The 16574-nt window shown below is 39.1% G+C and overlaps 2 protein-coding genes across 3 annotated transcripts; one reads left to right on the top strand and one right to left on the bottom strand.

Moving 5' to 3' along the window:
- The first annotated feature begins 6530 nt into the window (after positions 1 to 6530).
- Positions 6531 to 14278, top strand: si:dkeyp-97b10.3 (uncharacterized). Of its 2 annotated transcripts, none has more exons than XM_055147990.1 (15): positions 6531 to 7159; positions 8661 to 8692; positions 9696 to 9728; positions 9832 to 9900; positions 10456 to 10503; positions 10593 to 10639; positions 10717 to 10769; positions 10844 to 11070; positions 11316 to 11569; positions 12061 to 12186; positions 12269 to 12404; positions 12507 to 12551; positions 12622 to 12693; positions 12764 to 13054; positions 13451 to 14278. In XM_055147990.1, exons 1-15 carry the CDS (start codon positions 7110 to 7112, stop codon positions 13477 to 13479), a joined length of 1512 nt encoding a protein of 503 aa, XP_055003965.1. In that variant the 5' UTR covers positions 6531 to 7109; the 3' UTR covers positions 13480 to 14278. The 2 variants fall into 2 exon arrangements, with proteins under 2 accessions (XP_055003965.1, XP_055003964.1); XM_055147989.1 differs by having other exon boundaries at positions 6532 to 7159; positions 10590 to 10639.
- A 629-nt stretch (positions 14279 to 14907) lies between these two features.
- Positions 14908 to 16425, bottom strand: il12a (interleukin 12a). Its single transcript, XM_020928479.2, has 7 exons — positions 16310 to 16425; positions 16081 to 16226; positions 15870 to 15962; positions 15619 to 15660; positions 15394 to 15540; positions 15278 to 15319; positions 14908 to 15203 (listed from the first exon to the last, which is right to left on the bottom strand). The coding sequence occupies exons 1-7, from the start codon at positions 16326 to 16328 to the stop codon at positions 15069 to 15071; spliced, it is 624 nt and encodes a 207-aa protein (XP_020784138.1). The 5' UTR covers positions 16329 to 16425; the 3' UTR covers positions 14908 to 15068.
- Positions 16426 to 16574: the final 149 nt, after the last annotated feature.

Raw genomic sequence — 16574 nt, 5'->3', positions numbered from 1 at the left:
CAATATGTACAACATCTCCATTTGGATATTAACCATTTGAAGCTAGTAATGCCCTGAGAAGAGTTAAGTCTTCAAAAACTCTTCATGGCCACTGCGTGTGTTCAAAACGTTCGGCTCAAACTGAGTTTCGAGATGTCCGTGGGCTATGCTGCTGTCCCACCTCATACAGGACATCCCGTCTGCGCTCCATGCCGTCCCCGGCTCCGTCTCTGTCCCGGCTGCCCGCATCGCTCTCACAAAGTAGATGCTCATCAGAGTTGTCCCTGTGCATCTCCTGCATGCTCTCCTCGTAGGTGGGCAGGTATTTAACCTCCTCGTACGCAGGTAGATTCGGAGAGGCGATGTCCCCCAGGCTGTAGGATTCCGGGTATCGTTCCAAAAGAGAGTCTTGAGATGCAGAAGCGTGGCCGTAGAACAGGGAGGGCTCCTCGCTGCGGTCCTGTGGGGTTGGCTGTCTGCGTGGCCGCGGGCAAATGATGCGCTGGATGAAGTAGCCCATGGCAAAGAGTAGCAGCAGGATGAGAATCCCGGAGAGTTTGCGCGTGAACCAGCCCACGTTGTCGAAGAAGACATGGATAGGCAGTTTGCAGCAGCGCACGGTGGTGCCGGCGGTGGCGTTCCCGGCGCCTGTAGGGGAACAACACTGCTGTCCAGCGCCACACTGGACGTCACCGCACGTCCGCAACGCTTCACACGCGGATACCAGACACACATACACCACGGTACCGACTGTCCCGCCGCCAGGCAAGCGGGGCATGGTCAGGAAATGTCTAGCGACCTGGAGCTCAGCGTCTGATTCTCCGGGAGGTCAACAGGATGTCTGCTCAGGTATTACAGGTCTGCTTGGGCGTCCAACCGCTCACTGAAGAGACGCTGCAGCGCACCAGCGGGACAGCAGGTGCCCCCCCACCCGGCAAGGACCTGAACGCCAGGGCACTGAGCCGAGCGCACTCTTCATCTGCATCACTATTACGTGAAGTCTTGAGTCTTGAGGAATTTCCAGTAGCAATGTGTCGACTTGTAAAAAGTAAACAAGAGCTTTTACCCCATCATTATTCATTAACATTTCGAAATTCTCCTCAAAATGTTGCCTATAACAGAATGCTGAAACCCATAAATTGGGCCAACACAAAAATGATAATTTTCTAGTTAGAATGATGTTGTTTATTGAGGTAATCTTACTCTTAAGCATCCTACCCCATGGGGATCGCATATAGCCTACATTTGTGTTTGCACCTAAATAGACCCCGCCTCTCCTGATCATTTATAGGCCTGTTTTTTTTACCTTTCGTTTCATTATAGTCCATTTATTTGAAACTTTTAGAGCAGTCGCTCTCATTAAATTGCCTTGTGGCCTGCAGATAGAGCTCACAGTTTTTTCAGTGCCCTCATGGGGCTATGGGCTTTCCCAGCAGAGTGGCTATTCTGCCGCTTATTGACATTTACCGTGGAAATAATAGCTATTTTTGATCACAGCTTTGCAATCACTCAAACAGTAAAGGTTGCATTGTCATTAACGCATTTACACTAAACTGTGAGAAGCCGTGTAACTCATAATGTATGATATCCAAAATGATCCTATAGAATCATCATAAATTTGTCCAAATATCAATATGGTTTTGTCTGTGCTGCGCCACCACATCCTGTCTGCCTCATTCCTTGAAACCCACCACACAGAGCTCCTCTGATGTCAGTAGAATTATTAAATAACACTCAGCTCTAGCAGCGTCTTTATGAACGAATGAAGATAAGTCTGATATAAATGAATATGAGTATGAATGTTTACAGGCCTTCATTCATCTAATCATTTACTGAGGTTTGTTAATTTGGCTCAAATGTGTTTTCAGATGTTTCATGGCGCTCTTGGGTCCATTAGGCTGCATAATGGAATTTATACAGGCCTTTTCTCATACAAAATATAGATGCTAAATTTTCCATTGTTTTGTGAAACAGTAATTACAGGAAACATAATTTCATTCTGTTTTAATTTTTATTCCTCGCATTAACAATTTCCCTATTGAGTTAGTTCTAAATGCTGTAATGTACTACTGTATCAAAACTGTAATCTATAGCTGCAAGTCAGCAAGTACTGGCACTGGCAGATGTGAACCTGTTTAAGCCTATGTGTATTCTTATTATCTTGGACTCAATAAAAATCAGTGTCCACAGTCTGAAGAAGTGCCACACTACAGCTAAAGCACATCCACTCGCATCCTTGTCTCATCTTAAACAAAGCATGTTTATGGCTTGGTGCAAAAAAAAAAAAATCCATACTATTTTATATGGCAATTTACACATAGCAAATCTGTAATTTTTTTTTTTTTTTACTGTACTAAATGGCTTATTTTGACCTGATGCCACCAATTTCTCCTTTGTTGTATCTTTCAAACAAATAAATCTGCATACTTGGCTGCATTCAAAACCAACACTGAAAAAAATGCATCTTTTAGAAAAAAAAAATACATCTCATGGGAGTCTGGCAAAGCTTTTAATAATTTTGTTGAGTAGGAAAAATTTAGCTGATCTCTGCATTCTTACAGTATGGGTGGACAGTATAAGTTAGCCTTTTGACAGTCTTATGCAGTGCTATCACAGAGACAGGTTGGAAAGAGCACTAAGTGATTTGACTCAGCAGGCAGGCTTTCTATTGAAATGGGAACACCCAGGGATTAATGCAAATAATATATGCACCATCCCTTGTTAGCCACACTGATGTGTTCAGACTAAGACACAAAATATACCTAATGTTACTCTTTCAGATTCTGAATTATTTATATCCTTAAGCCTATTGTTGTACTCTTTAATATGTCCTAGCACAATTCACTACTGTACAAATTATGGGTAAGATTAAATAAAAATACATTATGTGTTGGTATTATGGTTTTTTAAGATATTAGGTGGATAACTTTAAAAAAGAAAGAATAAGAAATTAAAAATTATGACCACTGGAAAAGCCAGCCTATCTTGGTTGGAGGGTTCCTGTCAGAGGATATGCACAATAGCCATTTTAGCCTAATATATTCACCAAATGAATATAAAACTTTGAATCAAAGCTACAACCAATCTGTCACAGACTCCCCCAAACAATGCACTTCTGATCTAATAAGCTATAGTAAATCTAGTGCACTGGAATGCCAGGTTTACACAAAACTTGTAACTTGTCATGTCCTGTGAAGCTCATGCATGTTAAGATGAGCTACTAGTCGTCTTGGAATGTTAAAAAACAAGGGCTAAAGGAAGCAACATTTTCATATCCAGGGTGATCCTGTATTCCTTTCAGTTTTAGGGGCCCTGCCAGTATAGGCTAAATGTGAGAACATTGCTTTTGTGCTCAGAGCATTAACCAAAGATAATGTCAGGAAATTATGATGCTTAATGTTTAGATATTTATATATTTGAATGATAAGGATACATTTGATACTAGTGAATGCACATCATGCATAGTGCTAGGCGATGGTTCATATCATGCTTCATTGACTTAATAGAGTCTGTGAAAGATAATGAGAGCTCATGTTAAACTCTCTGGGGTCTATGACATCATCCTTTCCAAAACAGTTGCTTGGTTGGCTATAAAAAGACAGCAGTATTTGCTGCCAAATGTTTGAATACGTTTGATTTTAAATGAAAAGACAGGGACAGCCCATAATTATGTATGCATCCAATAATTTAATATTGTTAATACAGAAAGTGAATTAGACATCATGTTTAATAGAGTAAGTAGGCTTTTGCAAAGCTTGAATTAAATTGTCTAAATTGTGTCTATTTGACCTTTACTGTCCTCCATGTATTCTTGCCCATTTCCTGGGATTTGGGGGTATCGTTTAGCCACTCAAAATGATGACAATCTCTCCCTTCGGGCTGTGGCCCTTTCTCCACTCTGTCTCCTCTCTGCTGCATGACGAATATAGCCATTAGTTTAGCCCAGAATAATATTAGTCTTAGTCTGATTGTGTATGCATGCACACATACACACACACACACGGGGGCCGTCTCATTAATGTACTTATGGATCTTGGATGTTTCATCCTGGACAGTGGTTCCTACACTCACTAGTCTTCTGCTCGCATACAGTCTCAGAGTGCTGGATTTGGGATGGAACCCTCCATGTGTGGTCAGGAGCTTTCGTGTCTTAACATCTGTGGTCTGTCTCCATCTTATGATTCCTGCTGGGTATCTGATTATTGGTAGGGTTTATTGCCCAGAACTTGTTTTTGCCATTGAGCTGACTTCTTCGGAATCGCCACAAACAACAAGGAGAGTGGCTACGACCAAATACCTACAATGAGTGAGTGAAGTCATGGCAGGACAAGTCCCTACATGGGGCGTACCACTGAAACATAACTGAAGTGGCTGATATCAAGAAATCCTACCAATGGCTTGAGAGGGCTGGTCTGAAGGACAGCACAGAGGCACTCATTCTGGCTGCACAGTAGCAGGCCTTGATCACCCAGGCAATAGAGGCCCAGATACCACATTAGACAAGATCCACAGTGTAGGCTGTGCAAAGAGGCTCCTGAGACCATCCAGCACATAACTGCAGGGTGTAAGATGCTGGCAGGGAAAGCATACATGGAGCGACATAAACAAGTGGTGGGCATAGTGTACAGAAACATCTGTGCAGAGTACTGGCTGAAGACCCCAAGATCAAGGTGGGAAACATCTCCATAGGTTGTGGAGAATGACCGTGCCAAGATCCTCTGGTACTTCGAGGTATAGAATGGTGATGGTGAACCAACCGCACATAGTGGTGTTGGATAAGCAATAAAACAAAGCAATGGTAGTGGACATTGCAATACCAAGTGATGGGAATGTCAGGAAACAGGAACACGAGAAACTAGAGAAACACCAGAGGCTCAAAGAATAGCTGGAGAAGAGCTGGAATACAGAGGTGCCAGTGGTACCTGTGGTCATAGGAGCACTCGGGGCTTTAACCCCCGAAATGGAGAAGTGGCTACAGCAGATCCCAGGAAAAACAACAGATATCTCAGTCCAGAAAAGTGCAGTACTAAGAACAGAAAAGATACTGCACAAAACCCTCAAGCTCCCAAGCCTCTGGTAGAGGACTTGAGCTGGATGAAGATTTTTTTTCACATTTATAACAAAAAAAAAAAAGGATTATTATATTGTTCTAAATGAGGTAGACAAGGTAGATGGTAAATGGGTAGATTATTGTTAGATGTGTGCAGAGTGTATTCAAGTAAACTAAATGGTACTGGTCTGGTTCAGCATTCACTTTAATAATAGTATATCCAGTGTTGGGAAGTAACTAAATACAAGTACCAAAAATACGTATTCTGAATACTAATCTTTCATTTGGTAGTATTCAGAATACAGTAACTTACTTTTTATTATTTTTTTTTAATTAGTGGAATACCTGGAGGTATTTAATCACTTCATTTTGGCTTTTAACAGGCGCCTTATAATTGAGAAAACAAAATGATAGCGCTGCTCTTGAAATGCATGATTGCGATATTTTCGTCTTTAGTTAGAAATAAATGCATAACAAATATAACAAACAAATAAAATCAAGATGGCTGTGATTACATGTCATGTGTTTTACACTAGCCTATACTAAAATGTAACTGTGTGAAAGTATTCAAATATAATATTCAGAATACTCTGACTGAACCATGTGACAGAATAAGTTACAATGTTGCCACACGGTGGCTGAGTGGCTAGCACTCATGCCTCACAGCAAGAAGGTTCTGGGTTCAATCCCTGGGTTGCCTGGGCCTTTCTGTGTGGAGTTTGCATGTTTCTCTCCATGTCTGGATGGGTTTCCTCTGGGCACTCTGGTTTCCCCCATCAACCAAAAAAAACATAGGTCTCCAAGAACAGTTGATAGTCAAGGTCAATTAAAATACAATCAATTCAATCATTGTCTGTCCTTAGGCAAGACACTTCACCCACATTGCCTGGTATGAGTGATGGTGGTGGTCGGAGGGACTGATGGCGCCGAATGGCATGGCAGCCCTGCTTCTGTCAGTGTGCCCCAGGGCAGCTGTGGCTACAATAGTAGCTTACCATCACCAGGTATAGAGTGAATGAATAATGCTGAATAATGCTCTGTAAAGCATCTTTGGGGACAGAAATGTCTGTGAAAAGCGCTATATATATAAAGACTTACTTACAAAATACATATAATTTTTTTAAATATACATTTTCAAAGTATTCTTCCCATCACTGTAGCAGTCTGCATTGACTGTGACTGACTTGACCTGTTTTTTTTGTGTTTTTTTTTGTCTGTAGAGACCTCTGGTGGTTCTTTCCGAGCATTGCAACCTCCAAACTTTGGAAGGATAGCCTTTCGTTTCCCGCCCAGTTCGACTCAAAAGCATGTTTGCTTTAGACATTAATTAGGCTAGCTTCAATGGACGAAATTATCAATGTAACATTTGTAACAAACCTAACTGTGTCACAAACACTTCAGCTTTTTGTTTTCCTCGTGCTCACTGTTCACTATTTAAAGTTTTAGTTTCTTTTTAAATTGCACAGCGGAGAGATGGGCGGGATGTTGCGCAGACCCGATCCTCCCACGCACATGCGCGACGAGCATACCGGCCGCATCTCATTTCTCTTTCCTCGCCTCTTTCTCCTTGATTCCTCTCCTCGATTCCGCAGGAAATGGGTGAGGACGTCTCATTGACAGAAGAAACATAGAGAGGAGCGAGGAAAGAGAAGTGAGACGCACTCACGGTGATTCCCAGATGCAATGCCCTCGACTGCCTGGTCCCGCTTTTATTCTACGCATGCGCAGTTGTAGAAAAACAGATGGAATTTGGCTCGTGCAAAAAAAGGTCATTAGTTAGACTTCCTTTCTAGCAGCATTTCTGAAAATCAGATGGATTATGAATGCTTTTCAAAGGTGTGAAGATCATAGGTTACCAGCTTGTCTTCTTCTCAAAGCCTTTATGTGAAAAAGGCATGCATGCTCTGCACCAGCCTACATGAAATAGGTTCGATATTGCTTGGCCACTAGGTGAATGATTATCAAATTTATAGCAACAACAACACAACGGTATCTCCATACTGGGATCGAATATCATTCGAGGATTTTACGCGCACCCGCCACTGGATAAAGAGAGCAACGCGATTTGGTTACAGTCAGGATGGTGGCAGAGATGGCGAGCTGCGGCGCTGCTACTTCAAATGAAGACTGGTATGAGTTCCTCTTTTTTGACTTACCTAACCATCAACCATAAATCCTAAAAATACAATAATAACAGTGGTCATAATAGGTTAGGTTTTTACGCTTGGTGGATGCGCGCGTGGTGCCAAAACGAAGCACCAGCACCTTCCCGCGCCACTGAGGCTTTAACTGTGTAATATTAGTGAGCATTATTTTAAACGAATAGATATTCTTCTTATACTAGACTAGATACTGGAAGAGAAAGTGGAGTTAAGCTGTCTTAGTAGGGCTGTTACATACACGCTACAGTTGTGTGTGTCACTTCCACTATGACAACACAACAAAACCTTCGATCCAAATAATTATGATCACAGTGCTCATATCATAATGAACTTGACTTGAGTTGTTTCATTCACACGTTTGTGTAATCCTTTATTATTAGTCTGTCTACATTTCCAGGGTTTGTGTGTAAAACATGTCTGAATGAAACAAAACACCAGTCCAGACATATTTGTGATGAGAAAACATTATAACATAAACCAGACAATGGCCTAATATGTGCCCTTTAATTCAAATGTATTCTACTGTAACAGAATTATAAATATCACAGCTAACACACTTTTTATAGGCAGTTAAAACATTTTTAATAGAGGAAAAGCCACTATTGTTGCATGCAGCATTATTTACATTGTAAGCCACAGACAAGTGACCTGATACCAGTGGTGACTCATAACTCTAGTGAATACAAAGTCAGGTTGCCTGGTGTCAGTACACACGCCAGGAAAAGTCCCACACGCATTTACAAAAGTCAGGCACAAAGGGCAAACAGCTCATCAGGTGCAGCCTTTCTTTCTGTTCAGGTATATGTAGCGTATACGCATCTTGCTTTAATGTAAACAATATTGTGGAGACAGTAATTGTAGTCATGTGTGACTTCCTGTTGCAGACACAGAGCTGCAGAGACTCAAATGGAGGAGTGAAAACAAACCGCCAAATGTTCACAAAGAGAAACCACTGTCGTTATCATAACTCACAGACAATATAAAATGACTCCTCAATAACCCTTATCTACAAGTCTGCAATGAAGTTTTAATGATTATCGGCACACACACTTCTATCAACAGCCTGCTCATTTGTAACTCATGAAGGAAAAGCAGGAAAGGTTTGCATGTGACCTACTTTTAAGTCCTCTCTGGACTTGACAATAAAACGTGCTGCATCCTGTTCAGCCTGCATCAACAGGTCTCCCCAGTCCTCTGCCAACTGACAGCTATTGCCTCTCACCCAAATATTTATTTTTAGTTTGAAGTAGTCTAATTACAAAATATTATTAGACCTACATGAAGATGATGAATGTATCCAGAATCTTAATAAAGACTTTTTTTTATAAACAAATGTAACAACAAATCTCATAGTAAGCCAATATGTAGCCAGCTGCTTTATATTTCATGAAAGGTGTTTCCACATTTTATCAGTCACTTTAATGTATGTATCCTTACTCCATAAATAACTGTTAGCTTATCTCCCACAGCGATGGTGATATCCCTGCCCCTCAGGACCAAGGTAAACACCTCACCGTTTTCTGCTCATATTTCATAGGCCTCTAACTCTAGGTCTTTAGTTTTCATTCCATGTGCGTGTGTTGCTAGAATGAATTTCCCTATTTTGAATATTGTGGCAGTACTATTGCTTCTGCTATCTTCCTGTAAAAAGTAATTTGAGATTTTTTTTTAAATTACAACCTTGCCAAACCCATATTTTAAAAATATTTGTTGAACTGCCAACAAATGTACTGAAAAGTGCAAAGTTAATGTGTAAGTGTAGTATGTATTGTAGTGATTAATGGTTATTTTGAAAAAAAAAAAAAAAAAAAAAAAAAAAAAAATATATAATATATATATATATATATATATATATATATATATATATATATATATATATATATATATATATATATTATTTTTTTTCTTTTCTTTTCTTTAAACAAGTTAAAATATTGAGATAGGAAAATGAAAAATAGGAAATCTCTGATTGTTACTGCCTGTGCCATGGAGTGCCAGAAGATGGCAGTCTGCACCCTCCATACAGTGTTATACTGTAGTAGTGTTTGAATGAATCTGTTTGAACTGTCTTGGCTCTCTGTGCCAGAAGATTCTGGCTTATGGGTGCACAAAACTTAATGGAGAGAGCAGAATAAGGGAGGGTACAAACTGGTGAGGCTGTGGGTAGGAGCCAAGCCTTTGCTGCATTTGCTTTTACTTTAGCCTGTGGAGATGGGCTCTGTCCATTAGACAAACAGGCTCTCTGTTAGATGCTGTGGTCCACACTTTATTGCCGCTCAGAATGAAAGCATTAAAAGAACTACTTAAAATATTATGGCTTTATATTATGGTACAATGTTGCACTATGTAAGACTTCTGTACTTTTGTGAAAGCTAATCTCACTTCTTGGCTTAAATTTGAAATGTTTTATGAGTCTAGACTAAGATTTATTTTCACAGCCACAAAATAACTTCTCTATCTAACTTATCTGTATATATCTTGAATCATGTGAAATTATGTTTCAGATAACCAAGCAGACAGTGACAGCACCAGTGCAGGTGAGCCACTAAGTCCTATAAATACTTGTTCCCAAGTTCTAGACACATCTGCACTTTTGATTGAAAAATTAATAAGAACAACTAAATTTGTTGGTCTTTGAAGATAACACAGAGTCATCCAGTGAAGACAGTTCAGAGGACGAGGACAACGATGAAGAGGAAAAGGTGTCAGGTGAGAATTCAAGAGCTGTTCTCAAAAGCTGTCAAGTTAGGCTCATGAATGGAATCATAATTTCTAGAAATACACTGCAAAGATGTAGTAGTATTATTGTTTTGGATTCATGTTACCATGGCGTATGTGCATTTGCCATTTTGTGTTACAGTTATACTATTTTGTTATTGTTATATATTTCAATTCAAACAATTAGGGGAAGTGAAAAAAACCTTTCTTTCTGCCATTAATTAAGTTCTCTCACTTGTCACAGAAACTGAAGAGTGCTCTGATCAAACAACTGCTGAAATTTATGCTCAAATTTATGCATAAAAATCTTTACCTGTGTGTAGATATTGTAAACTATTGTGGAGTTATCATATCTTTTATATAAGCAAGCATGTATTTATCAATACATATTTTGGTCAATAAAATATGTATGGTGTAAAGTAGTTCATTGCACTGTATGAACAAGGTCTTTCTACATAATAGTCATGCTTCCCTTATATTCATCTTGAAAAATTTTATTCAGTGTTTGTGGTTCAACTGTAACTGTAACTTTTCATTTTGTTACAGGTTCAGCAGATGGTGATGATCTTTCTTCAGAAGCAAATGGAGACAAAGGCAAGAGAGTTCACACAATCCAAATTATGCTATACGCTAACTAATGACAAGATGCAGATTTTGATTTATTTATTTACTTATTTCAGAAGATCGACCTTTCAAGTTTTGCTGTGAAAAATGCAAGGCAATACAACAGGTGAACGAGCATGCATATGATAATGGATTCTGTATACATGCTTTGACAGCATACTTATTCATTGTTTGATTCTGCAGAGCCATGGAAAAGAACTTGTGACACCCATAAGGATAGCAAAGGGGAGATTACAGTATGTAGCACAACTCATGTATGCTCATTTTGTTCTTATTGGACATTTTTTATTTACTTACACTGTATGATCAGAGTCGAGCTGGATGGAGAGGGCACATATGAATGCAATGTGACTGGACTCGTGTTTGAGGCATCTGAACCAGTCGTGGTACGATACTCAGTCTTGTCCTGGACCAAATTTGGGGCGTTTCTGGAGAACTCCTGGAGGTTTGCTGGTCCCATCTTTAATGTGGACACGGTGAATAAAGATGCATCTGTGCTCAAGTCTATCCAGTTTCCGCACTCTGTCTGTCTTGCAGGTAAGATCTTGATGATAAATCATTTGTAAAAAAAAAAAAAAAAAAAAAAAAAGTGAAAACTACTGTCATGAATTTACCTTTGTAAAAGCTACACAGTCTAATGGTCAAGTATTTATTCAAACTGACACAGAAAAGTGAATACTCCTTTTGAATAAATGGAAACTGCATAATTTTAGTATGTTTATACAAATCATTTTTAATTGTGCAAATTAATATTATTATTTTACAAAACTTTTTTTTGTTAGATCCAGACAGTGACCGGACATTCAGTGTTCTGCACATAAAGAATCAGCGTCCCTTCATTGAGCCCACAGTGGACCACTCAGGCAGTCATGTAAAGTGGCATGTGACCTCACTGTCCCCCGTGGGTCCCATCATCCAGACCAGCCAGCCGGTGGAGCACCACGGGGTTGTGCTCATTTACAAACAGGTTGCCATCAGTGACAACTGCCACAGTTTCCACATCTATCTGGCCACCAACAGTCCCTCTGACATTAAGGTAGGAAGAGAAATTGTGGTTTCAATGGTTTCAGTCTTGCAGTGTTCAAATTGACTTTCCAGAATTTTCATGAACAGTTTGTCAACAGTCACATTGAGTGTTCTTGTACCTCAAACATAGGTTGGACTTGTAGGGCATTACTCAACTTTGTGTTTCACTCTAGTAATTGTCAGTCTAGTTATTTTGTTGTAGTTGCAGATCCCCATTCATTTTTTCATCTTGTGTAACATGTATTTTGTGAAAAAGCCAGGGCTTTTTTGCTTTTCTAAATGGATTTGTGTTTTTACATTATTACATTAATCCTCTAGATATTCATTTGCATTTTTGCAGACATTAAGTATAATTTTGTCCTGGAATGCTCAAACATTTCTTACAAATAATCATTTTTATTTGATTGAGAATATGAGCTAATGTGAGTAAAAGTAAAAATGTACATGATCATTAGGCAGGGAGCTATTTTGCTCAACTACATGTTGTGTTTATTTTGCTAGGACATTCGCAATCAGGTACGTGGTTACAAGAACCGTTACATCAGCATTGAGAAACCTCCCACTTGTAAACTGGATGAAGGCACTTACCGTCTTCTGTGTGAGCCAGAGGGAGAGGTCAAACCTCAGGTCAATTCATAGGTTTCATTTGATCATAATAATAAAATCGCATTGATTTCAAATAATCTTTACCTGATTCATGTTCAAACAGGAGCTGAAATTCACTCTTGCAGTGACAAAAATGAAGGGTTATTTTGAGGCTTTTTTTGAGCAGCCTCCTCCGTTTAAAATGTCTCTTATAGAGACGTCTACTGATGCAACAGTCTGGTCTGCTACCATCAGAGAAGGTATTTGCACGGCATACATTAACACTATGTCACTTCTATAATTATTTTAACAATTGAAAATATGCTCCAAAACTTACCTGTGCTAAACAATATATTCTTTAGGTGACTGTGTGGATACAGAAAAGAAGCCTCGAAAGAGAATATTCAGTAAGATTGTGTTTTCATTCATAATCTTGGTTCACTTTAATGGGTTCAACAAACATTCATGTTTGCTCAGGCCAACGGAGAAGCAGCAGTCCATCTGAAGAAGAAACTAATGGTAAAAAGTCACGATGGGAGGATGAGCCAGGTAAGCGCTTCATTTCTCAAACATTTTTCTCCCACACTGTCCCTCACTGTACATGTGTGTCCCACTACAGATGGATGTAAACCTACCAAGACTCAGGCCCAAGATATGTCAGAGAGGCAGCTGCTGCAGGTGGCCAAACAGCTGGGGAAGGAGTGGAAACAGGTGGCCATATATTTGGATTTGAGCTCTCGGGACCTGGATGATATTCAGACGGTGGAGAAGGATGTGACCATGCAGAAGCTGAAGATGCTGGTGGAGTGGAAGAGTAGGAGGGGTCCAGGACAGGCCACACCCTCCCATCTGTGGAGGAGCATCAAAGACCTGGACGACTTACCTATTGAATTCATACTGACACTGGAAGGTAATAGTACCAGTATTGAAAATGTCAATGTCAAAATACCATGCAGCACTTTTGATATCCTACAAAATTCAGTGCTGCCACCTGCTGTTTGAAAGTTGTTTTTGTTTTTGTTGTTAGTCTGTCTGAAATGCAAATGCTTTCCTCTGTATTGCCATTACAGATGAGAATGTAAAATAGACTTAAAGAGTTCAAAGTAGCATATTTCACAATCTATATGCATAAAACCAAAGACAAGCACATCCATTCAAGCAAGTGTACAGGGTTCAAGAAGGCAACACAAAATTTGAAAATATGTGGAGAATAAGTGGACCAACTTATTTTTTTTTGTTTTTTTTGTTCACAATGTGAACGTCAGAGTGAGATTTTTGTAATGATAACCATTGTTCTATTTTTCAGGTATGATGGACTGTCACACACAAAAATAGGGAGTTACAGTTGCTGGGATGTTACTGTTTCTCAATCAGGGATAAAAATCAGGAGGAAAAACTCCAGTGTTGGACCAAATGTTTTCCTTTTTGGCACTGTCTATGCTCCAATACAGAAACATGGTGTTAGTTTGATTTTTATAGTTTCTGTAAAAATGTTTTTTGTAAGGATTGTAGATTGACCAATAAATGGTATCTAGCGATAGGTACTGGGGGTAGTAATGACATTGCCACAGGGCAAATGCCATTGTGTAAGTAGCTCACTTTGTAGCCAGTATATTACATTCTAATTACTGCAGTGTTTTAAACTGCAAACTGTGGAAGCTATTTTGTTTTTGTTGATACAGTTTTTATTGTAAAATACTCCTTACCCTCCTCGCAATGTACTTAATTTTTTATTTATTTTTATACTTTTTTACATCATGTGGCATTTCTGTCTTTGTGTCAAACTCTGACTTAAGTACAAATGTAGATATCTATACTTAACTTAAGTACATTTTACAGTGGATACTTTTGACTTTTACTTAACTACATTTGAGAATGTGTATCTGTACTTTCTACTCCACCACATTTTACATCTGGACTGAAAAGTAAAAGGTTCTTGTTTCTATAGTTTGTGACCTGCTGAAATGGCCGCGACTTATTTTTTAGCACATTTAATTTGAGTTTCTGTCCCAACTTTGAACAAACCAAACACATAAATGACTAGAAAAATGGCTAGAAAAATGAAGAAACCACTGAATCAGTTAAAATCAGCAAAATTCTAAATGTTCTAAAAATAAAAAATTTAAAAAAAGTACATTTTTAAAATAGTACTTCAATACTTTTACTTAAGTAGTTTTTCATGTGATACTTTTACTTGAATAACCTTTTGCCCCAGTATCTGTACATTTACTTAAATAACAAAATTGAGTGCTTCATCCACCACTGCTTAAGTGTCGTTGGTTAGTGCAGCTACATGAGTAGTTACACAATGTGTAACTTTGCTCTTATGTGTCTTAATCTCAGTGGATCTTGGGGTGCTATAGCTGTCAAGTGGTTTTAGCTCTTTAGTTGTACGGTGTTTTATTCTATTCATTTACAAATAAAATATATGTATGTATCATGTATATGTTTTTAGTACTGCCTCTTGAGGCTTCTCATTTTCTTGTTCCATAGTCTGCACTCATTAAAATGTGAAGCTATTTGGAATATGGTTCTTTTATGTATGAATATAGTATATCGTTTACGTCAAATCCACTGGTTCCTTCTCAGTGCATTATTTCAGGTTAGTCCTTCCAAATCTTTGTAAATAAAATATATTGACTGAACAGATTTTTATTCTTGGTCTTTTCTTGCTCTCTTGGGTTAAGACATAGTAGAAGTTAAAGAATTAGAGCTATTACAACCATGAGGACATGTTAGGAAATAGTATGAAAAAAATATATATATATATATAAAATGCTTTATTTAATAAATAGAATAAATAATAAATAGTACATAAATATGTGATACATTCCTTATAGTCTTTCCAGTGTCACATTTAACTAGCTTATTCTGTCTCAGTGTATCTGAAGGTAAATGTAGTACTGTCAACAAGGGTCTTGGGTTCATTTGTGTTTTCCTGATGCCATATGGCCCACAGCCCGGTTAAATGTGATGGTTCGGATGTGGAAAGCCCTCATCATCATCAACATCTGCTGTCTGTTTGAGTATGAGTCCCTGGTCCACAAACGACTGACATCCTGAGACAAAATATAGAAACAACATAAACAAAAGCATTGACAATGAGAGAGATGCACTGACAGTTAGTTCTCACCTCCTCCACAGATGCGTCTTTAGTTGATGTACATGGACAGGACTGTAAGAATAAGAGCAACAATAGTTTAGGATGTGTGTATTTAAGTGCACTGTTTTTACATGTTGGATGCACACCTTGAGCAGATTTTGTATAATTTGCACTGTTTTTTCCAAAGGTGGAACCTCCTCCTGTGGACGTCTGAGGTTTTCTAGTTTAATATAAGAGCTGATCATGGCTTCATAGTGGGTCAAGTCCTTCACAATGTTCTTCCAACATTCATTCTAAACAGATTTTACACAGAAATTGAATTTTCAGTTAAATTATAATTTACTAGATTACAAGCATTTAAATTAGCTCACCTTATTAAATGATCCACTTCTTTGTGTGCGGCACATCGTGCTCTATTGAAATACGAACACTGGATTAAACAAGAAACGCGCGCGTACACACACACACACACACACACCCCCCCCCCACACACACACACACACACACACACACACACACACACACACACACACACACACACACACACACACACACACACACACACACACACACACACACACACACAGTATACAGAGTATGTTAAACCCTGGGCGTCAATCACCTCCTTCAAAGGCTCGGGCGCACAGGCCAACACGGTGTCAGAAAAATTCGTTGGATGGATTCTGTCTGAAATCACTCCATGCCACAGAACGTCCTGCAACAAAACATGCAGTTTTATGAAGGACCATTTTTATTCCTAAAAATCTAAATACATGTAAGCAAGAGGCGTCAGCCATCGGCTATTTCCTACTGTGTACGCTATTTGTACTCACGTTTTTTAGGAGACCGGAGACGTCAAGCAGTAAACTTCTGAAGAGCGTAGCGCACTGGTCACTGTCTCTTGTGCCATCAGTGCGCACTGGATGCGCGACAGATATGCGATAATTCCGCATCAGCAGGAGCAAGCAGCCTGTAAAGTCTAAACACAGGATGCAAACAATAAGTCTATTCACTGCCATGCAAAATACTTCTATTCCAATGAACAATGTGTGCTTAACTTACAGATATGAAGGTTAGCCATGTGTAAGATGCAAATATCGATTCCTCAGCTCAGTTCGCTATCCATGCCTGTCATCTCTTTTATACAACAGACACACCGCTGGGGCATTCCCTCTTCCAGCCCACTGAAGGATTTACTCTGAGCTAAAAACGTAACTAAAACGTAATATGTAATTTCCACTTCTGTCCAATCACAAGCACTCCCGCGCTAATTGAGAATTTTTGTGCCAATTGCAAAACGTCACCAGGGTGCTTTTTTAGACACTAG

The sequence above is a fragment of the Boleophthalmus pectinirostris genome, unplaced genomic scaffold, assembly GCF_026225935.1.
Source record: "Boleophthalmus pectinirostris isolate CB_2022bp ecotype Guang Dong unplaced genomic scaffold, ASM2622593v1 HiC_scaffold_9, whole genome shotgun sequence".
Classification (NCBI taxonomy): Eukaryota; Metazoa; Chordata; class Actinopteri; order Gobiiformes; family Gobiidae; genus Boleophthalmus; species Boleophthalmus pectinirostris.
The sequence above is the reverse complement of the archived record's forward strand: the minus strand, read 5'-3'. Positions and strand labels throughout refer to the sequence as shown.

What these genes read in the sequence shown, in the direction of transcription:
- si:dkeyp-97b10.3 (XM_055147989.1), top strand. Translation starts at nt 7,110, where the DNA reads ATGGTGGCAGAGATGGCGAGCTGCGGCGCTGCTACTTCAAATGAAGAC. An exon ending in CCCTGCCCCTCAGGACCAAG is followed by an intron (nt 8,693 to 9,695) that starts GTAAACACCTCA and finishes ATTATGTTTCAG; the next exon opens with ATAACCAAGCAGACAGTGAC. An exon ending in AGAAGCAAATGGAGACAAAG is followed by an intron (nt 10,504 to 10,589) that starts GCAAGAGAGTTC and finishes TACTTATTTCAG; the next exon opens with AAGATCGACCTTTCAAGTTT.
- il12a (XM_020928479.2), bottom strand. An exon ending in GAAGTGGATCATTTAATAAG is followed by an intron (nt 15,541 to 15,618) that starts GTGAGCTAATTT and finishes AAATCTGTTTAG; the next exon opens with AATGAATGTTGGAAGAACAT. An exon ending in TTATACAAAATCTGCTCAAG is followed by an intron (nt 15,320 to 15,393) that starts GTGTGCATCCAA and finishes TTATTCTTACAG; the next exon opens with TCCTGTCCATGTACATCAAC.